General features: G+C 38.1%; 3 protein-coding genes across 3 annotated transcripts in view; 1 reads left to right on the top strand and 2 right to left on the bottom strand.

The window, feature by feature from the left end:
- The window catches only part of HERC5 (HECT and RLD domain containing E3 ubiquitin protein ligase 5), a 46,214-nt gene extending 36,824 nt beyond the window's left edge, over positions 1-9,390 (top strand). Inside the window, exons 17-23 of the mRNA XM_015541865.2 lie at positions 121-264; positions 844-1,010; positions 5,100-5,166; positions 6,046-6,116; positions 7,682-7,865; positions 7,952-8,054; positions 9,118-9,390. Of these exons, the coding sequence (XP_015397351.2) occupies positions 121-264; positions 844-1,010; positions 5,100-5,166; positions 6,046-6,116; positions 7,682-7,865; positions 7,952-8,054; positions 9,118-9,323 (942 nt within the window). The 3' untranslated portion in view covers positions 9,324-9,390. The remainder of the gene's footprint in view (positions 1-120; positions 265-843; positions 1,011-5,099; positions 5,167-6,045; positions 6,117-7,681; positions 7,866-7,951; positions 8,055-9,117) is intronic.
- A 7,300-nt stretch (positions 9,391-16,690) lies between these two features.
- PIGY (phosphatidylinositol glycan anchor biosynthesis class Y) lies at positions 16,691-17,480 on the bottom strand. Its single transcript, XM_007074690.3, has one exon. It carries the CDS (start codon positions 17,391-17,393, stop codon positions 17,178-17,180), a length of 216 nt encoding a protein of 71 aa, XP_007074752.1. The 5' UTR covers positions 17,394-17,480; the 3' UTR covers positions 16,691-17,177.
- Positions 17,394-19,305, bottom strand: PYURF (PIGY upstream open reading frame). Its single transcript, XM_007074691.3, has 2 exons — positions 19,020-19,305; positions 17,394-17,628 (listed from the first exon to the last, which is right to left on the bottom strand). Exons 1-2 carry the CDS (start codon positions 19,223-19,225, stop codon positions 17,487-17,489), a joined length of 348 nt encoding a protein of 115 aa, XP_007074753.1. The 5' UTR covers positions 19,226-19,305; the 3' UTR covers positions 17,394-17,486.
- Positions 19,306-27,091: the final 7,786 nt, after the last annotated feature.

Genomic DNA, 27,091 nt, shown 5'->3' with positions numbered 1-27,091 from the left:
GTCACAATCTCTTCCAGCTGAACAGTCGGACACCCCTTACTGTAACTATTATTAAATGAGCTTTAATACATAGCAATACAGAGCCCTGGAAGTGATGTGTTACTTGTTCTGTTTCCTCAGGTTTCATTTAGTGGAGAAATTGGGCTTGACTCTGGAGGAGTCAAGGTAGAATTTTTCCACTGTCTGTTTGAGGAGATGACCCGTCCAGAATATGGGATGTTCACATATCCTGAGGAGGCTTCCTACATGTGGTTTCCTGTCAGGGTAAGTCTTCTCCTCTTTGCTTATGGTTATCATGACAGTAAATGCATGTCACATACCATTGAAAATTAGGTTGTCTAGACTGTTTCGTTTTAGGAGAGGAATTACTGGTACATAGAATTATGGAGATAATCTTCAATTTTAATAAGGTGATGATTTTCTTTAAAATAGAGTCTCTTTTTCGCTGGGTTCCTATTTCTGCCTACACAGGAAAATTTAAGCAGTATTTGTTATTGACCATTTATAGAATGTATAGATAAAAAAGAACCCTTCCTTTCTCAGGCATTCTTTTTTTTGTTGTTGTTCAGTTCTATTTTTTCCAATGAATTTGAAGGCAATGGCTGTGAAAAGAAATTGAGAAAACTTCAGTTTGTATAATTCTATTTCTGTTCCTGTGGCAGAGATTGAAATTGACTTAATGACTGTACATAAACTCTAAATATTCTTACAAGTTTTTAAATTTTAATTTGTGATTTCATTTTGTGAAAGGGTGAAAAGGTGTACCTAATATAAAAATTTTGTTTTACTTGTAAAAATTATAACACATTAGGTTTTTGGTTTTTTGTTTTTTTCTCTTTGCAGCCTAAATTTGAGAAGAAGAGATATTTCTTCTTTGGGGTTCTGTGTGGACTTTCTCTATTCAATTTCAATGTTGCCAACATCCCTTTTCCACTGGCCCTGTTTAAGAAACTGTTGAACCAGGCGCCATCACTGGAAGACTTAAAAGAACTTAGCCCTGTTTTGGGAAAGTAAGTAAACATAGTTCTTTTTCTAGAACTCCATATAATATATATTCAGATATAGGCATACCTTTTACTATTTTGTTGTGCTTCACAGTTAGTAGCATTTTTTTTTTACAAATTGAAGGTTTGTGGCAACCCATGTCAAGGCATTTTTCCAACAGCATTTGCTGAATTTGTGTCTCTGTGTCACATTTTGGTAATGTTCGTAGTATTTCAAAATTTTCCATTATATTTGTTATGGTGATGTGTGATCAGTAACTAAAACTTGATGAGAACTCAGAGGATAGTTACACTTTTATCAATAAAGTATTTTTAAATTAAGGTATGCACATTGTTTTTTTAGATATAATGCTATTGAATACTTAATAGAATACAGTATATGTGCAAACATAACTTTTATATGCACTGAGAAAACAAATAATCCTTTTGACTTACTCTGTTGGGATAATTGCTTTATTATGGTGGTCTTGAACCAAACTACAGTATCTCCAAGGTGTTCCTGTAAATATTTAAAAACACACACTCTAATAGTATTTTCATGTTCAACATTGTAGGTACTTTTTTTTTTTTTTTTTTTTTGAGACAGAGAGAGCAAGAGCAGGGAAGGGGCAGAGAGAAAGAGAGGGAGAGAGAACCCCAAGCAGGCTCCACACTGCACAGAGCCCAGTGTGGGCTCAATCTCAGGACATTCCACTAGCTGAGCCACCCAGGCACCCCCATTGTAGATACTTTAAATCAGTTTTAATTTTGGAAAGAATTGTTGGATAATAATTGAACTTTCTAAAATGAAGACAAGTTGATTTTCCTCCTCTCCTCAGTGCTTGCATTAATCTTTGCACTTTACTTGTGTAGAAAGTCATGGACAGAGCATAAGTTATACCATGGTGCGAAATCTGCAAGTGATGTTTATTTTAAATCTCATTTCATATCATCACCTTTAAAGTGAAAACTTATTTCTAAGCTAAAAAGCCAAGCTACCACCTCACAAAAAAATACTGGTAAGAGAAAGGGGTAATAGCCCTGCTGTATAAAGTGTTCCTATGAATCCATAAGAAAAATTGGCAAAGTATACAAGAAGACAACCCACACAAAAAAAATTTAGAATGGCTTAATCTCCCCAGTCATCCTAGAATACAGATTGAAATCAGAGGCTGATTTGTGCTTTAGACTGACAGATTGAAATACTGATGTTGTATAGTGTTTGTGAGGATTTGGGAAAAGGTTTGTTCTAATTTCAGGTATTAATAGCGGACATGTAAATTGGTGGTTCCTTTTCAGAGAACAGTATGGTAGCACTTAATCTGAATCAAAAATGTGTTTGCCTCTTTGACTTAGCAGTTGTACTTCTAGGCATTTTACTTTCAGAAATAATACAACCATGCAAGGATTTTTCCATACAAATGTGTATTGTATTACATAGTCCATAATGCGTGGAATACCTGAATGTTTTTCAGTAAAGGAATTCTGTATTTTTGACTTATTTATGCAATGGAATCCTATGTAGATTTTCAAAAGAATGAGAATAGTAGTATGGTCCTATTGTTAGTATCCCCATTTCACAGATGAGGAAACAAACAGACAGGTTAGGTAACTTGTCCCAGACTCCATAGTGACAAAACCATGAAATTGAACATAGTCTGTCTCCAGCATCCAACTTTAAAAAAAATTTTTTTTTTAATATTTGTTATTTATTTTTGAGAGAGAGGGCACGCGGTCACAAGCCAGGGAGGGGCACAGAGAGAGGGAGAGAAGAATCCCCTCTGATGGCTCCATGCTATCAGAGCAGAGCCCGATGCAGGGCTCAAACTCATGAACTGTGAGATCATGACCTGAGCCAAAACGAAGAGTAGGACACTTAACCAATTGAGCCACTCAAGTGCTCCCGTCATCCAACTGTTAATCACTATACTAATTACACTGTTGATAAGGAAAAAGTATCAAAAGCACAAGATTTGGAGAGGAGGAAATAAATGTATTATTTTTTCCTAGAACAATGAAAATGATGTAATAATACAAATGCCTAAGAAGACTTAATAATCTTAAAACACATCAACATTAGTACATGTAAAATAAAGATCATTATATCGGTATGCATGTTTTTCACACTTTTAGGTCTAAAGACTTAAAAAGTATTGAAGACCCCAAAGAGCTTATCCTTATGTTGGTTGTATTTGTCAGTATTTACAGTATTAGAAATTAAAGGTGATAAATGTTTTAAATAGAGGATACATAAACATTCATTCTATTAGCTATCACATAATATAGCCTGTGGAAAACTGCCTTCTATACTTAAGACAGAATGTGAAAAAGGTGAGTAATATTTTGGTATGATTATGAAAATAGTTTTGACCTCATAGGTCACTTGTGAAGTCCTTAGAGATTTCCAGAAGTTTCTGGTCTGGGTCACACATGGAAAGCCACTGATCTTGGTATTCAGTGAAACTCCAGTTTTAATCTCAGCAGGCTTTCCATGAAATTTCACAAACTGATTATAAAATGTATATGGATGAGCAGAAGGCCAAGAACTGCTAGCAGAAAAAGGTGAATAGGGATAGGGAACTTGGCCTACCAGATATTAAGAATTTTTAGAAAGCTGTATTAGGACAGCACAGTAGGAGTGCAGGTCAGAAACTGACCCATGCACCTATGGAACTTGTTAGAGGTAGCATACCAGATTAATGGGAACAGGAGTATCGTCAGTTCAAGCATATGGGAAAAAATGAGAGCTGATAACCTTATACCATGTACAAAAATCAACTTCGTGTGGATGAAGGACTTAAATATTAAATGCAAACATGTTGAAAATATGGACAGATCTCTTTCTCACCATTGCAGTTTTAATTAAGACATAAAAATAAAAAGTACTAACATTAAAGATTAATAGGTATAACTTCAATAAGATGAAAGAATTTATCTGTTCTTCATGAGATCCCTTAACAAAAGGGGAAACGGCACCCTGCAAACTGGTATTTGTTACCTAGTTTGGGGGTGGTAGAAAATGGGATAGGGGAGGTATCCCATATAAGTAGGTATAAGATATTAGCACTATTTTAGTTTTAGTTTTGGAGGCAGCTTCCTTGGTATTCACAAACAGTGTACTGTAGAGGAGACTTCCATCAGCATATCTTACCTACTACTGCTAGTCTCAGGGTTCATTGACAGTAATGTCTGAACTTTACATCCCTTATGCCTGCTACATTGGGTGCTTAATAAATGTTAGTTGAATGAATAAATGAGTGAATGAGCAAATATAATGAGATATACAACTTTAAAACTATGTGTGAGGTACCATAGGACAAGAGAGGTTGGAGACACAAAAAGACTGGCTGCTATCCATCCTAATATAACCTATATTCACACAGATGCCTTTGAAACAGTTAAGGTGATCAAATTCATGTCTGTCTGAAGCTTGATGATATTGGGATATAGATGCAGAGAACATTCTGTGACCTTCTCATACCTCAGATTTCCTAAGTGATCCCTGATATTTAGAAAGAGGGTATTTATTCTGTAAGTGAAGTTCAAATTTTAAGTAAAGATAACACTGATTTGAATGAGTTTGGGTATCAGTTACATACATGATCAGTTCTGGGGCACCTGGGTGGCTCAGTAGTTTGGGCGTCTGGCTCTTGATTTCAGCTGAAGTCATGATCTCATGGTGGATCCGATCCCCACATTGGACTCTGTGCTGATGGTGGCGGAGCCTGCTTGAGATTTTCTGTCTCCCTCTTTCTCTGCCCCTTCCCTGCTCACATGTGCATGCTCTCTCTCTCAAAAATAAATAAACATTAAAAAAAAAATAAAAATAACTTTCTCTTAAAAAAATACATTATCAATCTTCTAAATAGAAACCTACAATCACTGGGTAAAGGAAGTAAGGATGGAAGGAAGAGAACTTACAGAATTGCAAATACTCGTAAACTTCACACTTGTAGTTGGTGTCTGGCTATCAGTACACAGAGAAATGGGCAGTGTTAATTAACTAACTCCCTGACCTCCCACCTTCCGAATAGTCATGCACTTGACATTTATTTTAGATGATCTATCTAGTAATTGATTATTGACTTTTAAATAACAAAATTATTTGTTCTTTAGGAGTTTGCAAACACTTCTGGATGATGAAGGTGATGACTTTGGAGAAGTATTTTATATATATTTTAATGTGAGTAAACTGTCAGAATTGGCTTCATTTAATCTGATTACCCTTTTACATATTTATCTAGGCATGCCACTCTTTAACAAAATAACAGACTTCTGAATTAGTGCAGAAGGGGTTTTTTTCCTCATTTTTTATGACCTGGGCATATCAGTTAGATTTTACTATGTAACAAACAACAGCTAAATTTAGTGGCTTAAAACAAACAATTCTTTGAATTTCTGGAGTGAATTGACTGCTGAGCTGGATGGTTCATACTGGCCTTGGCTTGAATACCTAGTTGTTGGCTGGTTTGTGGGGTATGGGCTAGAACAGCTTTTCTGTTCTAGGGGTTTCTTATTCCCCAGTAGGCTGCTTGAGGTATCCTTACAGAATTGTCTCAGGATTACAAAGAGGTGCAAGCCTCAACATACAAGCTTCTTTTTAAGCTTTTACTTCTGTCAGATCCCATTGGCCAGAGTACACCTCACATGGCCACACCCAGCTTCAAGAGCTGAAGATAAAAACTTCTCCTCTTGATCGAGGTGGGCAGGGAGTATTGAAAAGTCACACTGCAAAGAAGCTTGAATACCAGGCTGGGAAGAATTTGTGGCCATGTTTGCAAATCTACGACGTAGGTCTATACTACATAAAATGATTACTGAGATATGGCAATTTGCCAGTTTTTTTCAGTATGATAAGCTAAAATAGATGATTCTATAAAAATTTGTTTTTCATTCTTCATGATAAAGATAATTTTTCATGTGTTCATACCTTGCTAGTTTTTATGACTAAAATATATAGTTTTACAAGATATTAAGGAAAAGAGGTATGTTTCAAAGTGTTTATTGATAATAGATTGTTTAGGATTGTTTTGGAGATATCTGAGTTTATTTGTGATTACAGGTGCACTGGGACAAAAATGATGTAGACTTAATTCCTAATGGAAGATGCATAATTGTTGACCAGACTAACAAGTAGGTACAGAGAAGTAAAATACTTGTTTTGTTTATATAATTTTCCATTCCAAATTTATCATTTTTTAATAAGGCAGAGAGTTGGTATGTGTTGTGTGTATGTGTGTGTCTCCTGGAGTTTATATTCTGGTGAGGAAGGAAATGGCTTTCTCAGAGAGGCCTTCCCTTATCTTTTGTCTCTACTTTTTCTTTTCGTATCACCATTACCTACCTTTTGGGTTTATTTGTTTACTGTCTATATTTCCCCCACTAGCATGAGCTCCATGAAGGTGGGCACTGGGTCATGTTCATCCTTGTATATCTGGTACCTAGAGTGGTCTACAGTGGTGCCTGGTCTGGAGCAGTACTTAGTATCTGTTAATATTATATTATGGTGGTATCTTGAGTTCTCAACACCTTATAGGATGCTATTTTAAAGCCACAGTTTGGGATTATAGAATGTTCCATTGATAGTTGGTCAGAGAGGCAGAGGGATACCGCCAAGTGAGCATTATGGTGTAAGCCAACTAGTTTTCTTTAATCTTTTTTTTTTACAGAGTACGAGTGGGAGAGGGGCAGAGAGAGAGAGAAAGGGATACACAGAATCGGAAGCAGGATCCAGGCTCTGAGCTGTCAGTACAGAGCCTGATGTGGGGCTCAAACCCACGAACCATATAATCATGATGGGAGCCAAAGTCGGATGCTTATCCAACTGAGCCACCCAGGCACCCCTAGTTTTCTTTAATCTTTTAATCTTTATCTTTAAAAATGAACTTTGTATTAAAGTAGAACATACAGAAAAGTACATAAGTATACAGATCAAGAAATAGAAGATTTTCAGTTCTGTATTTTATGAGTACTCTCAATTTATCCGTGGTATTATTGATAGACATAAGAAAGTTCTCTGCCTCTTAACTACTTTTTGCCTGATCCCTTTGCCTGTGTTAGCAAATGGCCAAAAGGGAAAAATGTGGGACTCACTTCAGAGGGCTTCCCTTCTGTCTTCATGAAGAGGCCTCTTGAGTCTTGACTCACATTTGGAAGCCTGGAGCTAGATGTGTTTTTGTGTATTATCTGGATTTTTCTAGTTCTTCTCACTGGGAGTAATTTGCTATAAGCTACCCCATTAAAGCTAGAAGCAGAAATCCCCCTCTTTATTTGTATTTAACCACAAATACTAATAGTAGTTACTCACTAGCATAAATTCAGACAGCACAGAAGACCATAAAATAAAATAGGAAATTTCCCCCATCTTCCAAGCCCATTCCCCTAAAGCATTAGCAGGTTGGGTGTTATTTTTCCATACTTTTTCTGTTCTAATCTGTGTCATTTCTCTGAACTGTGTGACCTTGAGCAAATATGTACCTTCAGTGTGTCAGTATTTTTACTAAAATGTCCTAACAATCTGCCCTGAGAGTGTATGAAGATTAAATTAGATAATATATGAAAAATAGCTATATGTACATGGTAAGCACTGTATTGTTAGGGTTTCTAGTTATTTTTATCCTTCCCACTTTCCCCGCCCCCCTACCACTTTTGTTCAGGGTATTGCTGTAAGCTGAAATCATTTTTTTGTTTTATTAAAGGAGAGACTATGTTTCTAAGTGTGTCAATTACATCTTCAACATCTCTGTGAAGGCAGTTTATGAAGAATTCCAAAGAGGATTTTACAAAGTGTGTGAGAAGGATATCATTGAATTTTTCCATCCGGAAGAACTGAAGGATGTGATAGTTGGGAATACAGATTATGACTGGGAAACATTTGAAAAGGTAGATCATAAAGGCCTAGAAGTTTGAATTTAAATTTCTTTTTCCTATTTCCTGAGTACTCTTTTTTTGCACTTTTTTTTCTCTAGAATGCACATTATGAAGAAGGATACGACAATTCACATCCTACCATAGTGATGTTTTGGAAGGCTTTACACAAATTGACTTTGGAGGAAAAGAAAAAATTCCTCGGTAGGTATTACATCGGGAGTAGATCTATATCTTACGTCTTTTCTTTGGGCTAAGCAAACCTTGTCATAGGCACCATTTGCAACAAATCCTAGTATAAGAGCCATTCCTAGTCCAGTTGGATGTTCTCTAGGCCAGGCTGTCCTGACATCAAAAAAATAAATGTTAATATGGGTCTTTTTCCCTGTGATTTCAACCCTGCCTATTGCTTTCAAATGTTTCTTCAGTTCTCCATCCAAGTTAGATATTTCTTCTGCTTTCTGTACTTGTGACTCAGTTATTCAGGCTTTGTGGGATTAACCAAGTTTTACGATGTCATTGTCTCCAAGCCTTTTTACCTCACCTTCCACATTTTGATCTCAGTTTCATGCTTATTCGGTTTTTCTACAACTTTGCTTAATGACTTTTTCCCTCTAATTTTCTTACAAAATTTCCATACTTGTTTTTGAGAAACATTTATCTTTTTGTTCTTATTTTTATAGATAACATGTATGTTGGAAGGCACTCAGACTTCTCCAGAAACCCAGCCTAACTTTCCAATCTTACCTCTTACAAGAAGTTTTTGTTCCAGCCAAACAGTTCCATGGTCTCTACATTCTTAAGCTCCCTTTGTACTCTCCCTCCTCCAGGTTTTCTCTGCAGCTCCTTACCCTGCCTTGAACCTTCACCCACCTCCTGGTTGCTGCTATAAGCCTTCCCCTCCTTAAAGGTCCATCTCAATTCCGAGCTCTCTGAAGTCTCCCCAGTCATCCCAGCCTGATTGTCTGTCCCTGCTCGAACCACACACAGCAGTTTCCCTCAGGAAGCATTTTATTCCGTGGCACCTTGTTTGGCTGTCTTCCACCCTTTTAGTTTTCTTTTGCTATTTGTCTTTTTCTGCATAAGAATATTATATTTCCAGCCAGACTATTGAGCTGCTTGAAGGCAGGGACAGTGTATCAGTTGCTGATGCAGAACTCTGCACATGGGCCCTTAGTAAATGTTTTTGAATAAATACATATATTTTTTCTCCCCATAAACCTTGGTCTCTGGAAAGCAGATCACTCAATATTATTCTTTTTTCTAGTGTTTCTTACAGGAACTGACAGAATTCAAGTAAAAGGTTTAAAGAACATGAAAATAACATTTTGCTGTCCTGAAAATATGAATGAAAAAGATCCCATAAGAGCACAGACGTGTATTAGTGTCCTCTACCTTCCTAAATACTCTACGATGGAAAGAGTAGAAGAAGCGCTTCAAGTTGCTATCAACAACAGCAGAGGATTTGGCTGATCCTACCTCACCTTGTTTACCCCTTCAGGGAAATATTCTCAAAAATAAAATTAAGAACTCAAATTAACGTGAAAGCCCTGTTGAGTATTCATTGTGTTTAGCCGCTCTTTTAGAATTATGGTTCTGCATGTGAGACATATTAATAATGATATAGGTGAGGCTGTTGCAACAAGGTGACCCTAAAACACAGTGCATTAAAGAAGACAGAATTTTGCTTTTCTCTCCCGTCTTGGCTGAAGTGGTGCTTCTCCTACTCCGACTGTTCTAATAAAAGATACAAATGACTTTCTTGTTGAACGTGTCAACAAAATTGCCCATTTCTGTCCTAAATCTTCTATATTGCATTTGAAACCGTTGACTACTTTCTCCTCAAAACTGTCATGAACTGCTAGACTGTGACTTTCTTTTTCTTGGCTGCTTTTCATTCCTTCTACATGCATTTATTACACTCCCCTGACCTCCAGTGCTCGTGCAAGCCCATGTCGTCACTGCACACACTCCCATACACTCCACGGCTTTGGTTACATCTTGTGTGTTGATGGTGCCCACATCTCTCTCTGACCTACAGGAACTGGTAGATTCCAGCACCACAGCCATTTTTCTGTGTCTCCCTGCATGTTCCTTGGCTCCTTAACTTCATGTTTAAGAAGAAAATGATCATTTTTCCTGTGTTGCACAGCTTACAGTGGTACCTCCAGTATTGCCCGGCAGAAGCCTTCAGTCCTCCTCCTTCCTCTTCACAACACACATTCAGTAACCAGTCAGGTCTTGACAATTTTAGTTCTTGTGTCTAGATCAACAGTGCCCCAAAGAACTTTCTGTGAGGCTGGGAAACCACACCCCCAATCTGTGCTATTTAATAAGGTAAATGTATGCCATAAAGTTTAGTCTTCAAAGAATTTTGAAGAGAGAAAACGAATTGGCAGTAGTGGGAAGAACACTTGAGCTGTGCTGTCCAATACATGGCTATTTAATTAAAATTAAGTAAAATTTAAAACTCAGTTCTCATACTACCCAAATTTCAAGTGATGGGTATCTACATGGGATTGGTGGCTACTGTATTAGTGCAAATATGAGCACTTGCCGCTGACAGGCCCATAACCTTCCAACTCCCTGTAATTGTGCTTTTTTTCTTTTTCTGGGAAGAAGAGCCAGAGTGTGATAGAACTGTACAAATCAAAATGATTTGAAAATCTGACAGTAAAGTCAAATTTCATTAACGTTGTTACTATATAGCTCCCAAGTCCTGCCTGGCTCCCGCCCCAGCCTTGGCTCCCACCATTGGCCTTGGCTCCTATCATCGCCCTGCATACATAGTATACTTCATTCCAGTTATTTGTAACTATCCAGTTTGCTGAGAAGGCCAGTCTCTCCTGTTTTTATTCAAGCATTTTCTTCTGCCTGGAAACTTCTCATCCCACCCCCATCCCCCGCTCTTCCTCACCTCCTCTCCTCCAACTCTGGGTTCTTCCCACTTGTTTCTCAGGATTCACTTACTCTATTATGGCTACCTCGTAGATGCCACGCTAATAAATGTAGAATATGGCTTCCTAGCTCAGCATTTCACAAGTGCGATCCTCTTTCTAGGTGCAATACTCATTCTGGTTCCTTCCCAGTGCTTAGTTGCCATTGGTCCCCCATATGAGTTAGCTGAAAATGCCATCTAGTGGCATGTGCAGATCGCAATTACCTGCAAATGGAGCATTTTACTAAGGGGGGAAACGGAAAAGGAGACAGGCCTGTCTCCCCACAACTACACACAGTAGTGAGAATCTTGCCACAGTGTTTAAGTGTGCTAGGTAATTTCATATTTTCTACCTCCCTTAAAACAACCACCAAGTCTGGAAGTAGATCTCTTTTTCATCTTACAGATCTGGAGTCAAGTTCAGGGAGGCTTCACTGTGCAGGATTGGAAGAAAATGAAGAGGCAGAGTAGGCAAATCTTTTTTTGTTCTCTCAGAGTGGAAAACTCACACTTAGGAAGCTGATGGGAAGGATCTTATTCACAAGATGGGTAAAGATGGTCCTTGCCAGTGATGCAGATGACAACAAGGAAGATAATCTTGTTAAGGGGCTCCAAGGAGGTGAGATCCCCTGTCATTGTGAAGTCAACGAATTACTGAGGAGTGAGGAAGAGTCCCAGTTAGTGAAAGAATAAGAGTATTTCTTGTAGTGGTCTTAAGAGTTGGAGGTGGTGGGGTCAACACCACGTGGCATGAGCTATGTTATGGGAAGCTAGTGAACAAGAGTCGCCATAACAGATAGGAAGCCAGGATGATTTGCTAGAGAGGAACACTAAAAAGTGTTGGAGATTGCCTAAGGAAGGGTATCTGAGAGGGTCACTAGAAGTAGCACAACACCGTGGACAAAATTTAGAAGGCTTCAGACCTACATTCCACTTTTGGCCATGCCTCTACCAGCATTTCACCTCCAGCAAGTGACTTGGAACTGCTAGCCTTATGCTGGACATGTACATATTACTTTTTTTTTTTTTTAATTTGGTAAAGCTTTATTGATATTTAATGAACATAGCATTTAGTTCAGCTGTGTGTACAACTGAATGGATATAGTATATTCATGGAATTGTGCAACCATTGCCACAATCAACTTTGGAGAATTTTCATCTTCCCAAAGAGAAACTCCATACCCAAGAGCCATAACTTCACACACAATGTCCCCAGCCATATGCAACCACTAATCTATTTTGTTTCTTTTTTTTTTTTTTAATTTTTTTTAACGTTTGTTTTTGAGAGACAGAGAGAGACAGAGCATGAGTGGAAGAGGAGCAGAGAGAGAGAGGGAGACACAGAGTCTGAAGCAGGCTCCAGGCTCTGAGCTGTCAGCACAGAGCCTGACGTGGGGCTCGAACTCACGAACCGTGAGATCATGACCTGAGCCGAAGTCAGACACTTAACCAACTGAGCTGCCCAGGCACCCCCTACTTTCTGTTTCTATAGATTTGTCTATTATGGACATTTCATATAAATGAAATCAAACAGTATACGGTTTATTAATAACTGGCTTCTTTCACTTAGCATGTTTTCACAGTTCATGTTGTATGTAGCATGTATTTGTACTTCATTCCTATTTATTGCCAAATTAATACTTGATTGTATCGTATTTTATTTATCCATTCATCAATCGATGGACATTTGTGTTGTTTTCCACTTTTTGGCTATTATGAATGATGCTATGAACATTTGTGCTACACCACACCAGTTTGTGTGGCCATGTTTTCCTTTCCTTTGAGTAGACAGACACCTAGGAGTGGAACTGCTGGGTTGTGTGGTAACTCTGTGTTTAATTTTCTGAGGGACTGTCAACTGTTTTCCAGAGAAGCTGCATCATTTTATATTCTCACCTGCAGTGTTTGAAGGCCTGAGAAATACTTAAAATCTGCAGCAGATGTTTTTGTTTCCTATGGTATTTTTTTTATTGAGATGTAATTGACATGTATGCAGATCTGTTGGTAAGAGTGCTAGTGAAATACAAAAACATTACAGGTAGGTTGCTCTTCCTTTTTTCTCCCTTTTTGGACTATTGTCATGCATAGTAGGTCTGCATGTTACAAACAACAATACTTGGTTATAATTATTACTTTACATAATTTAATGCCTCTTAAAAGGAACAGAGAAGAAAGAACAAGGATATATTTGTAGAATTAAGTATATCAACCTTTTTTATTTTCTCTGGTTCTTTTCATTAGTTCCTGTGAATTCAAGTTACCATCTGGTGTCATTTCTGTACCCCAGTTCAGCTTTGCTCGCAGCTACTTCCTTTGTGCTAATAGCAAATATGATAGACCCCAAAATACAATTTATACATATTGTTTTCTATAATTGCTCTGCAAATCAGTTAAGCAGAAAGAGGAAATCTGCATTACACTGTCTTTTATAGTTACATAATTACCTTTACTCAGCTGATGGCCTTCACCTCCTGGGAAGATGCCTTAACACTCAACCAGGAGTTTTGGGGGAAGAGAGGTTCCTATCTTGGTGGAGCCCTCCTGGAGTGGCCATCACTCTGAGCTGAGAGGAGGAAGATGTGGGTGGTGGTTCAAATGCCACAAACTTCAATGTGCTGGCAGCAGTTAATGAGATTTTCTTGTATGTTTCCTCATTAGGCTGAATGCCCTTGGGACAATTTCCGGAGACTTTGCCCGTTGTGTTGTTCATCAGTTAGGGTTGTTTCACAAAGGGCTTTCATGTGTAAAGTTTGGTTTTTTCCTAGCAAATTTTATGAAAGCAGGGGAAGGATTTCTAGCCCTATAGATGAAGTTCAGAGACAAGTAACTTGCCTAAAATGATAAAGCTTGTCAGAACCATGTTTTCAGTCTTTCAGGAAGTGCATGCATATTCTGTGCTAAGCATTAAATTAAAAATGTTGAACAGTTACTGTCTAGACAGGAGACACAAAACAGGCAATTACAAGTTCAAGTGCTAAAATAGAGATAAAATATATGGTGGTTTAGGAAACAAGAAAGGCAAAGGCTCGAGTAAGAATTTGAATCCAAGCATTTTGATTCCTAATTGTATTTTTCTTACAAATAGAAAGGATTTTATTTTAAAATAGATACTGTGTAGTGTGATTAAGAAGACAGAAGAAGGGAGGGAGGGAGGGAGGGAGGGAAGGAAAGAAAAAAAGGCAGACTGAAGCCACAGTGGCAGAGGGTTCAACTTTGGTTCAGTTATTGCTGTTACCTTGGGCAAATCACGTCAATCTCTCTGCTTCAGTTTCCACATCTGTAGCATGGTGCCAGTATTACTCACCTTACCTCTTAGATTATAAAAGATTATATATACTTAAAACTGTACCTAGTGTATAGTTTGTACTATACAAGTGGTTGCCAAAGAAATTCTATTAGCGAAAGAATGGAGTTAATACTGAACTCCCCCAGGGTATGCTTATCAGTTTCCTCAAAAATTATAAAATGCTTAACTTGCAAAAGCTGAAGTTGACTTTTCAGAGTATAGTGCTTGCTTTATCAGTAAAATTGTTCCGTTTACATTGACAACAGTGAGATTTAGGGCTAATTAAAAAGAACAAGAACTCTTGATCAGAAATAATGGGAACTCCTATAATCTTCCAGGTTATTTGTATATTGCTGTATGGTGATTTAATTTTATTTTTTTAAGATTTAAAAAAAAATTTTTTTTAAATATTTATTTTTGAGAGACAGAGCATGAGCAGGGGCAGACAGAGAGGGAAACACAGAATCTGAAGCAGGCTCCAGGCTGTCAGCACAGAGCCCGATGCGGGGCTCAAACCCACAAACCGTGAGATCACGACCCGAGCCGAAGCCGGACGCTTAACCAACTGAGCCACCCAGGCGCCCCTAATTTTAATTTTTTTAAAGTATTGTTGGCACACAGTGTTACATTGGTTTCAGGTGTATACTTAGAGACTGGACAGCTCTCTACATTATGCTAAGGTCACAACAAATATAGCTACCATCAGTCGCTACACTATGACAATACCATTGTTGACTATATTCCCTATGCTGTACCTTTTATTCTCATGACCTATTCCATAAATGGAGGCCTGTACCTCCCACTCTCCATCTATTTTGCCCATTCCCCCCACCACTCCCCTTTGGCAACCATCAGGTTGTTCTCTGTATGTCTATTTCTGCTTTTTGCTTTTTGGATTCCACATGTAAATGACATCATATGGTATTTGCCTTTGACATATTTCACTTAGCAGAATACCCTCAAGGTCCATCTATGCTGTTACAACTGACAAGAACTCATTCTTTTTTACATGAATAATATTCCATTGTATTTGTGATGCCAGTCAGGCTGAGGACCCAAGAAAGAGGACCTCAGGCCCCACACTAAGAGGGTTCTTGGCTTTGTGTGAGAAAGATTTCAAGAGCAAGCCATTTAGACAAGGGACAAAGATTAAGTATACAAGAAAGGAGCTACTTCATAGACAAAGTAGCAGTCTCCTCCCAGGAGAGGAAGAGGATCCTCTTTTGCCTCTAAGGGTTTTAGAAGTTTTTGTTTCATTAGCTAACCATTTATAGGGAAGGGATTACTCTTTAACTGGGTTTCTTATTCACATTGAGCAGTTCATTTTTCCACTTAGAGTTGTTCCCACAAGGAAGCAATTTTAAGGAAGACCATCTTTGTAGCTTTGATTACCGTCAGGAGTGGTGTTTTGTGGTCTTCCGGTTGGATCTTGTGACTTTTTATGTCCTGCTTTTAGGTTAAGGGTCAGCCTAAAACCAAAATTGCTTTACTTTGGTCAACTTGTCTTCTAAGCCTCTCTTCCCTCTGGCCCCATATATATGCCACATCTCATCCATTGAACTTACATTGCTTCCAGATCTTGGTATTGTAAATAATGCTGCAATAAATTGGGGTGCATATATTCTTTCAAATTAGTGTTTTTCTTTGGGTAAATACCCAGTACTGGAATTACTGGACCATACAACTTTTTGAGGAACCTCTATACTGTTTTTCATAGTGACTGCACCAATCTATACTCCCACCAACAGTGCACAAGTGTTCCTTTTTCTACACATCTTTGCCAACACTTGTTATTTCTTGTATTTTTATTTTAGCCATTCTGACAGCTGTAAGGTGGTATCCCGTTGTGGTTTGAATTTTCATTTCTTCGACTATTAGTGATGTTGAGCATCTTTTCGTGTGTCTGTTGTCCACCTGTAAGTCTTCTTGGGAAAAATGTCTATGCAGGTCCTGCTCTTTTGTTGTTGAGTACCATAGGGTGATTTTATTTTATTTATTTATTTTTTTTTTAATTTTTTTATTTTTATTTTTGGGACAGAGAGAGACAGAGCATGAACGGGGGAGGGGCAGAGAGAGAGGGAGACACAGAATCGGAAACAGGCTCCAGGCTCCGAGCCATCAGCCCAGAGCCTGACGCGGGGCTCGAACTCACGGACCGCGAGATCGTGACCTGGCTGAAGTCGGACGCTTAACCGACTGCGCCACCCAGGCGCCCCTATAGGGTGATTTTAAAAACATGATTTGTACTACAGAATACACTGAACTAATGCAGTGCTAAACTGATCTCCTAAGGCAGGAAAATAAACTGAAAGTGGTTCAAAACATAGCCCTCAGCCCAACAGGACACAAAATCTATTTCTAAGTCTTCCACCCCTACCTCTATCTCCAAAGATCTATATTTTCCTGGAATAGTATTCTATGTGGGGTATTAAGTGCCTACCTAAACCCTGCCTATATTTTAAAGTTTAGAATATTTTTATATTTTTCCTCTCTTAGAGCCACACTCTTATGATCAAAAAACTGCATTTTTAAATGGAAAAGCGTATCTTATTTTATTATTCCTAATGTAAGCATTTGATGCCAAAGAAACAAAGGTAACTTTACAAACTCAGAATGTTTGCAAGTACATGAAATTTCCATTTTATTGTAGTTTTCCATCACATGAGCTCAAATGTGTTTCTCTACAACAACTTCAGCATAGCTGCTTTGGAATTATTTCAGTCATCTTTAACACGTGACTCTACCAAATACTTTAAATCTAAAATAAACATAAAATTTTAATTAACTTTTAGATGAATGGGGTAAGAAATAAAGTCATCAGGTGATGGTTGGGACTGTTAATTTCCAACAAGAAACTGTTGAAATGTTTCTTCTGATACAATAGTTATAAATAAAAATTTTCAAAAAAACAAGGGCAGAACAAAAGTACAATAAAAGAAACTTCTGCAGCTTAAGCCTCCCATAGTCCTAAACCTGAGAGAAGCAAGTCAAAGCACCTTTCCTACAAATTAAGTGGGTTTCCAGTATTTCCATGTAGTTAAGTTTTAGAAATACACACTCAAGACCTATCATTAATATATCTACTACCTTAGCTCTGGTTGTATTAATTATGCCTGAAGAGTTTAATACCCATCCAAGTCCAAAGGTGGAAAAACACATAAACTGGTATGGTAATGGGCAGGAGCAGACTGTAAAAGCACAGGCTTGCTGTGCTAGTGCAGTCCTGTGGGAAGTTTTCTTCCACAGAGGCTGAGTAGAACAGTCCTGCTAAAGAGACCAGTGGAATAAGGACAGTCAACGTAGGAAGAGACAGAAACATTATTCTCCCCCACTTATTACCTGCCAGTCTGACTTTTTAAAAGGTAAGTGGTATTAAGAAAATTTAGTTGTGTGTGTTGTTTTTAATTATCATCTAGTGCTGCTCCATTTCTTCTTGCTTCTTATTTTGATGTGTCATCCTAGCTGCCTGTGGTATCATATTAGGAATCCCATCAATAATTGGATAGGCTATTCCCAATTCTTCATTGATCAATTCATTTGTCGATGCTTCAAATCTGAGGGGGGCAAAAGGAAAACAGAATGAATTGTGGAAAATAAAATGCTTGGAAGAGCTTGCTTTTCAACAAACACCATTTATCCAATTCTTGACAGATTTAATTCCCAAAAAAATCAGAATTAAACTGCTTTTAATTCTAAAAGCAGTATTAGCCAATTGAAACATTTCTCTTAGAAAATGAATCTCTATTTTCATTTTAGTCAGTTTCTCTCATATTTTATTTTTCCCTTTATTCTCAAGCTATACCTGAATATGCATTCTTTAAATCCAGTCAAAAAGATCTCCCCTTTTCATCCAAACATTCCTTCCTTACTCTGGTCAACCCCAAAACCATCCCAGTTAATTTACTATTAAACAGTCACTACAGAAAAATCCAATTTCCCCGTTTTAGAATGCATGCATGCTTAACAGAGCAACCCTACTGATCCATTAGAAGGAAACCAATGAAAAATCAAGATATACAAAATAAAAGTTTGAGGAACATGAAAGCACAGAAAGAGGAAAGTCTGGAAAGCAATGCGTCTGCAGTGTGCCAGTTACACAACGAAAAGGTAGTTTGAATGATTATTTCAAGGTATAAGAAAATGAATGAGTACATTCATTATGGAAAAAATCTAGAAATAAAAATGCAAGAAGAATGAAAATTAAAAAATGGCTAGCAATCTACCACCCAAAGATAACCACTGATAACATCTTGGTGTTTAGTATATTCAGTTTGCAATACTAGTGTTGTCAATGTTCAGTTTTAGTAGCCTGGAACTGTAGAGCTGTTTTCCTTAAAGGTTAAAGCCTTTCCAAAACCCAGCTTGTCCAGAACTAAGACCCAAAGAGGCAGCATACACAGCTTAAACGTTTACAATCGTCACGCATCAGCTGAACATTTTCACAAGAATCTGGAGGTTACTACAGTGTTTTTCATCATCTTGTTTTAAAAATCTGAATGCCTTGGACCGGTCATGACTCCCAACAGCTCAAAAACCTGGCGATACATTAGAATCCGTTAGGGTCCTTTTAAGAAAACACCTTGCTGGTCCAGCCCCCAGACCGCCCAGCTGGGTAGGCCAGGGGTGGTGCCCGGGAATCTGCATTTAAAAAAAGGTGCCCTGGCGATTCGACTGCGAAACCAGTAAACGCTGCGATCCATCACTGTGGATCTGCGGTTTGATTTGGGCGGCCTAGGACTCGACTCCCCTCCAGCCTGCCCCCGCCCTTCCCGCCTCGGTGGGAGGTGCGTGATAGCTGAGCCGGCCGGGATCCAGAAAATGGCAGCAGGAAATACTCGGACTGACCTGAAGGGCGCCCCAGTGGCTGTGAACGGCCGCACGGCCATCCCACCCGGTCCCCGCCACCGGAGGGCGCGAAAGGAAACTCGCAGCCACCGAATCTCACCTGAGCGGCTTCTTGGAGAGTGGGCACACCAGGAACTCGAGCAGGGCCGGGTCGAAGACGCGGGGCGCATTCCCCGTCTTCTCGCTCTTGTCTGCGGACCGCCACGACCCCGACGCGTGAAGGCACCTACGGGCGACCGCGGACGGCAGCGTGCATGTACCCCGCAGCGATAAGGCGAGGAGCCAGGCGCGCGCTCCGCTCAGCATGGTCTGGCAACCAGCGACCACACCGCAACCCGGGCCGCGTCAGCGATCTCCGCGGCGAGCCCCTCACCTGCCAGACTCCGCCCCTGGTGCTGTGGAAATGCAGTCCCGGGGCCGAAAGGGGCCAGCGCTTTGGTTCCGAGGGCGCTCCCGCTCCGACCGCTTTTTCCGCCGCACCGTTGGGTAGTTCTGAGCGCGGCCGGCAGCTGGTAGCCGGAGGACTCTAGTCACTGTTCCACCGCATTTACAAATTACAAACAAAACCAATACTTAAATTGGGTGAGTTAAGTTTTCAAACAAGGGGTTCCAGGCAGCCAGTGGCCTGACCTCAAAAGTCGCACAGTGTTAAACTTGGCCTTACGTGGTAATCTCCAAAAGGAGGTTTCAAACACAGTCATATTGGGTATGTTAAAGCATTGGTTTGTTTTATGTAAATCTTTACCATACCCCGTGTGACCTTGTTTGTCTTTTATTTTTTCTTGTTTTATTAAATTAAAAGTTTAGAACCCGAAAAGAATCCCATAGGCCTCTTAATCCAAGATTCTTACCCTGTGGGACTCACTGTTCAACTGCATAATGAGGCACAACCAGTTAACTTCTATAAATGAGCTTGGAGTCAGCAAGGAGTCTAAACAGTGTCATCAGGCGGATGTCCGTTGGTTGAATGGGATATCCATTCAATGGATTTTTCAACCCCAAGTTTGCCCTAAGGAAGTGATAACAGGTTTGATCTTCTTACAGTGTAGTAGATTTGGGCTCTGGGCCCTGGGAGCTTGGTTTCTGGTCCATAGTTTACTAGCTGTGTGACTCCAGCAAATGACTTAACTACTCAGTTTCTTTATCTTAAGATAATGGCACCTACCTCATGAAATCTCCTCCTGGGGACCAAAATGGGATAATGCATGCAAAGAACATTTAGAAAAGTGAGATAACTTAATGCTTAATTAATGTTATCTGTTAATTTTATTTCCTCTGTTCTTTCCAGTTCTGTATGCTAGAAGATTCTTTTGTTAGTCAAAAAGTTTTTCCTTTTGTTTTGCTGCATATTGACTTGAACCTTTTTTGTATCATTGGATTTTATCATTTTACACTTTGAGGTCTTGGGAGGTAGGAGAGGGAGGGGTGTACACCGATACAAATACAAGATTATATTTGCAAATTTCCCTTCCACTCAGCAATGTGAAAATGAATTGAGAAATTTTTATACTGTTTATTTACTTTATTTTAAAAAATACACTACATTATTTGATGCTGTTTGTTCGCTAATGCTCAGAAGACTTCAGCATCAAGCAGTTTTCAGGGAGGTAGCCTCAAGAGGGACCATTGTAAAGTTCCTATGTTTGCTTTCACAGTATTTCCTACTAAGGCAGTAGCAGGAATTAATATTTCAGTTGTAGTTAGTTGATACTCTGAGTCCTACAGAAGGAGTGGACTATAAGAAAGATATATTTTAACTATATTTCATCAAGCTGTGAGGAAGCAAGCCTTGACTTCTGCCAGCACTGATTGGACCCAAGCAGGCTGGGCAGCCTTGGGGTCTTAGCCCTTGTGGGGCAGAGGCAGGCAACTTTATTTGAGACCAGTTTTATTACCCTCAGTTTGGCCTGACTGGCTGACTGATTGCTATCACCTGGGTTTTCTAACCAGTTATAAATAAATTAGTTTCAGTTTGCCTCCACATAAAAGGTTCAAAGCAGGTCAGTTTACTTTCATTTACTTCAAATTTGTAACACCAAAAATCAACGATCAATATTTAGGAACATCTGAGTGTGTAATGTATTAGTCCAAACCATGTAAATATTAATTTATACAATGTCCTTAAATAGCCCTTAGTAATTAAGGAGTATAACTCATTTCTGCATGAAGTATATATACTAAGCTCAATGTAGATGGCAATATAGAATTGTAAAGTCATTAGTCCTTTTTTACTGTTGGCATGACTATCATCTTTCCCATCACAGAGCACTGTGCACATGTGTAATTATGTGATGGGTCCTGGGTTCAGCTAGTGTAGAGCTGTGTGATCTTGGAGAGGTTACTTAAACTCTGCCCTAATCTTCTCATCTCTAAGGTAGTATAATAATAGTACCCACCTTACTAGAGTTGTTGGGAGGATTAAATAAAATAATACAAGTGAAGCAGTTAGCACAGAGGCTGGTGCACACTGTACATTTAAAAATGCCAGCAGCTGCAAAATGACTTGTTGTGGTGAAGTTGGTGAAAATCTGGTGAAAAAGGGAAAGCACGATGTACCACTGGGCACCTTAATTTTAACTGACATAGAATTTTTATCTTTTCCAATATGGATAATACTGACACACAGCTCTTTGGCTATCATATATATTAAGTGAGTTAATAATCTTCGGGCAGATTAGAGTCTAGAATATATATTTAAATAAATTCCCATAAATACCAAATTTGAGGGGCATTGAAATTTGGAGTCTGATCCAGGGAAAGTTAAAATCCATTTTCCACTAGATGGCATCATCCAGTAGTTGAACTACTATTTATTCCTGCTTGTATTTTTCTTTCTGTGATTACAAGGGTAATAGATGTATTTATTATGAGGAATCAGCTCATATGGTTATGGAGGCTGAGAAGTCCCACAACCTACCATCTGGTTGGTGTTCCATGGGATGGGACAAATGTGTAATGACATGTATCCACCATTATAGTATCATACAGAATAATTTCACTGCCCTAGAAATCCCCTGTGCTTTACTTGCTCATCCCTTCTTCTCCCCTAACCCCTGGAAACCACAGAAATTTTTACTGCTGCTATAGTTTTGCCTTTTCCTGAATGTTATATAGTTGGAATCATACAGTAGGTAGGCTTTTCAGATTGGCTTCTTTAACTTAGCAATATACATTTAAGGTTTCTCTGTGTCTTTTCATGATTTGATAGTTAATTTCTTTTAACTATTGAATAATATTTTGTTTTCTGGATATACCATCATTTATTAATCCATTACCAATTAAATGACATCTTGGTTGCTTCTAAATTTTGGCAACTATGGGAAAAGCTGCTATAAACATTCATATGCAGGTTTTTATGTGGACATACATTTTTAACGCATTTGGGTAAACACCGAGGACTGTGATTTCAGATCATATGGTAAGAGTGTATTTAGTTTTGTAAGAAACTGCCAAACTGTCTTCCAAAGTGACTGTACCATTTTGCATTTCCAACAGCAATGCCTAAGAGTTTCTGTTGTTCTGCATCGTTGCCAGCATTTGGTATTGTCTGCCTTTTGGATTTTCACCATTCTAGTAGGTATGCAGTGGCTGTCTCCTTATTTTAACTTGCAAGTCCCTGGGGATGTGTGGAGTTGAACATCTTTTCCTATGTTTATTTTCTACCTGTATATTATCTTTGGTGAGGTGTCTATTCAGATCTTTTGTACATTTTTTAAATTGGATTATTCATTCATATTCAGTTAATGCAGACTCTTGATCTCAGCTCGGGACTTGATCTCAGGGTTGTGAGTTCAAGCTCCGCATTGGGCCCAGTGTGGAGCCTACTTAAAGAATAAATTGGATTGTTCATTTTCTTACCATTGAGCTTTAGGAGTTCTTTGAACATTTGTCCTTTGTCAGGTATGTCTTTTGAAATATTTTTCCTAGTCTGCAACTTGTCTTTCATTCTCTTTATATGTTTATTATACCAGAATAAATAAAAGATCAGAATCCTGAGACACATATAAATCCAAAGTATCTTTTCATCAAAGATCTTTTATTTTTACTCAAGATAATCTTAAGTAACCAATATCTATTTCCTCCACACATTCTTTCACCTTCTGTTTGCAGGGTTTCTCTCCTTTGTTGCTGAACACTTTCAAAGATGTGAGCAGAGATTTTTGACCCCACGTAACCCTAATCTATGAGAGGCACAGAAAAAAGAGGTGCACCCAAGATAAAGCATTGTGGTCCTAATTGAGCCACTGTTTCTCTTCCTGGAGTGACTGCAAGATAGTTGACAGTGATAACATTCAATTACAATTTGAATGTTCTCATTTGGCACATTGAATGTCAAGTCTCCTCCAATCTCATACAGTGATATTACAAGGTAGAAAGAATGCAAATATTTCTCATGGCATAATGTAAGATACAAAAATGGCAGAACATTCCAGTCTCTGTTTCATTCCCTTGTTATAATGAACACAACCTTCTTATGGGAATGGAGTGACCTACTTCAATGTACCTTGCTTTGTATGTGATAGTTTAACAAGTTATTCACAAGTGTAGACAAATGGCCAAGAACTCCCAACCTATTTCCATGGGATTGTGCGAAGGTTCTTAGCACAGTGGCTTATGAGTCCCTCAAAAAACTAACCTCTGCCTCTCTAGCAGCTTTTCTCACTGTGGCCACTTCCCATCTTGGATTCAGCCATTCTGAATCATTTTCTGTTCCACTAATAGCCTAGGCTGTTCTACAGCTCCATGTCCTTTGCTCATGCCATTACACCTGCCCTGAATATCTTTTTCTCCTTTTGTCCACCTAAAGCACTTACTTGTCTTTAAGACCCAGTTTTAACACTGCTTCTTTTATGAAGATTTTTCTAATTTCTTCCTTTTCCCTGTACCCTAGGTATTAGCCAACCCATCCATCATGTACAATGATACACTACACACGGACACACATAATGCCTGTACTGCTTCATCGCCATTATTCATTTATATGTAAGATTCTTTGGGTCACATACCATGTATGCTTTATTTCTTTATATCTGCATCTAGCACAATGACTGGCCCATAGTAGGTTTTTAAAAATGCCTATAAAATGAATGTAGTATGTCAGTACCAGATGTTTCATTGTTCCTCTTGTCAGCAGAAAAAAATTATTATGCAATTATAAAACATGCCAGGAACATAGCTACCAGTGAAAAGAATAGCACAACAAATTTCTTTTTCAATGTAGAGAAATTTTAAACACATAAACTATTTTTCCAGACTGGCTATAATTTTGAGCAACATAAGTTAGGGCAGAGGTACTAGAAGGAGTATTGTATTAGATCCGTCTTCTAAATTATTTTTTTGTTTGAGTTTATGTATTTTTAAAATTTACATAAAAGTGGGGCACCTGGGTAGCTCAGTTGTTTAAGCATCTGACTTTGGCTTAGGTCGTGATCTCACGGTTCATGAGTTTGAGCCCCATGTCAGGTTCTGTGCTGACAGCTCAGAGCCTGGAGCCTGCTTTGGATTCTGTGTCTCCTCTCTCTGCCCACCCCCTGCTCACACTCTGTCTCCCCCTCTCAAAAATAAATAAACATTTTTTTTAATGTACATAAAAGTTACAAAAGTAAAACAAATAATTCTTATATACTCTCATTGAGATTCCCTAAGTTAACAACTCTATAGCTAGTTTTTAGAAAGCTATTTGAGAGTAACTTGCAGAAATGAGGTTTAACCACTCCAAAACTTACCAGAAAACATTTTCTTACCTAACCATGATACAATGATCTAAATCAGGAAATTAATATTTATACAATGTTATTATAAAATCTACAGATTAAAACTTTACCAGTTGTCCCATTAATGTACTTTTTATAGCAAAAGAAAAAAAAACATTTCTGGTCCAGGATCCAATCCACCATCAACCATTATATTTGTTTCCCATATCTTATTTGTCTCTTTTAGTATGAGATAGTTTTTGTTTTTTTGTATTCCATGATCTTGACATATTGAAGCATACAGTCCAGTTACTTCTCAGCAAGCCCATTCCTTGACTTGAATTGTGTGATATTTCCTCATGATTAGATTCAGGTTATACATTTTTGCCAGGAATACCAAAGAGTGATATTATGTCCTTTTCAGTTCTTCATACTAAGAAGCATCACTTGTGTTGCTCATTCTACACATTTTACTAAAGTGGTGCCTGCAAGCTGTCTCTGCTATAAATTACTATTTTTCTCTGTGTAATTAAAAATCATGGGGGTTACATAAATATCATATAGAGATGAGTTTATATGTAAGGCAAAAACAAGAGAGCAAGTTTCTTAAGTGATCTAATGGGAAATTGTGTAGTTCTGTGGCAAATTGTTTAGCTCTGTTATTTGATTTTTCTAGACATTGCATATAAAAATTAGAAGACTGTTTAAAATGGCAATTTTCTGGGGTGCCTGGGTGGCTCAGTTGGTTAAGCAGCTGACTCTAGATTTCAGTTCAGGTCCTGATCTCACAGTTGTGAGATTGAGCCCTGTGTCAAGCCCCTGCAGGCTCAGTGTGGAGCCTGCTTGAGATTCTGTCTCTCCCTCTCTCTCTCTCTCTCTCTCTCTTTCTCTTTCTCTCTCTCTCGCTTGCTCTGCCCCTCCCCGCCCCTCAAAATAAATATAAAAAAATAATGAAATGGCAATTTTCTGACATTTTGAGGAGTTTAGCCTCAAAATTATTTACAAAAACAAGATGTGTCTCTGTATTCCCATAGAGCTAAATATTAAAACCTTAAGTAAATGGAAGTTTTGCATTCAGCAACTCCTCAGGGAGATGACACTTGAATAGCAGAACTCCCTATTTCTATGTCTATGCATTTGGCTCTTCAAAAACCCTCTGACAAGAAGATAATGTCCTATGTTATTAGTCATACTTTACAATCAAAAGAACAGACTTATGTTGGTGTTGATGAATCCTGAGTTCCAGTTTCCTTGTTCGCCCACATATTCTTTTTTTTTTTTTTAATTTTTTTTAATGTTTTATTTATTTTTGAGACAGGAAGAGACAGAGTATGAACAGGGGAGGGTCAGAGAGAGGGAGACACAGAATCTGAAACAGGCTCCAGGTTCCGAGCTGTCAGCACAGAGCCCGGCGCGGGGCTTGAACTCATGGACGGCGAGATCATGACCTGGGCCGAAGTCGGCCGCTTAACCGACTGAGCTACCCAGGCACCCCGTCATATTCTTAAAGAGAGAACTATGCTGAAATTATGTTTTGATGCCTGTTTACTTATTTTCTGGAGTTATAAATCTAGTACAATAAATAGGATGCTTCAGACTATTCTTTCAAATGCATCTATGTCACTGTAAAGGAATCGTGGATTTTTTTTAATCCTTAATTGTTAATTTTTTTCTTTATTGAGGCATAATTTTTACAAATAAAAATTGCATATATATATATATATATATATATAATGTGATGTTTTGATATACATATATACTGTGAAATAATTACCACTATCAAGCTAATTAAAGTGTTCACTACCTCACATAGTTACCATTTTTTGTGTGTGTTTACAGTGAGAACATTTAAGAGCTACTCTGTTAGCAAATTTTAAGTATACAATACAGTATTAATAACTATAATCACCGAGCTATATATTATATCTACAAAATTTATTCATCTTGCATAACTGAAACTTTATACCCTTTAACCACCATCTCTCCATTTCCCCCACCCCCCAGCCCTGGCAACCATCACTTGACTGTTTCTATGAGTTAGGCATTTTTAGATTTTACATATGGGTGAGATCTTGCAGTATTTGTTTTTCTGTGTTGGGCTTATTTCTCTTAGCATAATATCCTCTAGGTTCATTCATGTCACAAATGACATGATTTCCTTATTTTTAAAGGCCAAATAGCATTTCATTATACATATATAAAATATATATTATTTATAATAATATTTATAATAATATATTTACACATCAAGGAATTATATAATAATATATTTTATTTATATAATATTAATAGAATGTAATTATATATTATATAATATATATGATATATGATATATGATATAATATTTCATTACATATATATTTCATTCTCTTTTTAAAATTTTTTAAATGTTTATTTTTTTTTTTGAGAGAGAGACTGAGACAGAGCATGAGCTGTGGAGGGACAGAAAGAGGAGACACAGAATCCAAAGCAGGCTCCA

Source organism: Panthera tigris, chromosome B1 (assembly GCF_018350195.1).
Source record: "Panthera tigris isolate Pti1 chromosome B1, P.tigris_Pti1_mat1.1, whole genome shotgun sequence".
Taxonomy (NCBI): Eukaryota; Metazoa; Chordata; class Mammalia; order Carnivora; family Felidae; genus Panthera; species Panthera tigris.
Note: the sequence above shows the minus strand (reverse complement) of the source record. Positions and strands in the feature narration are given on the sequence as shown.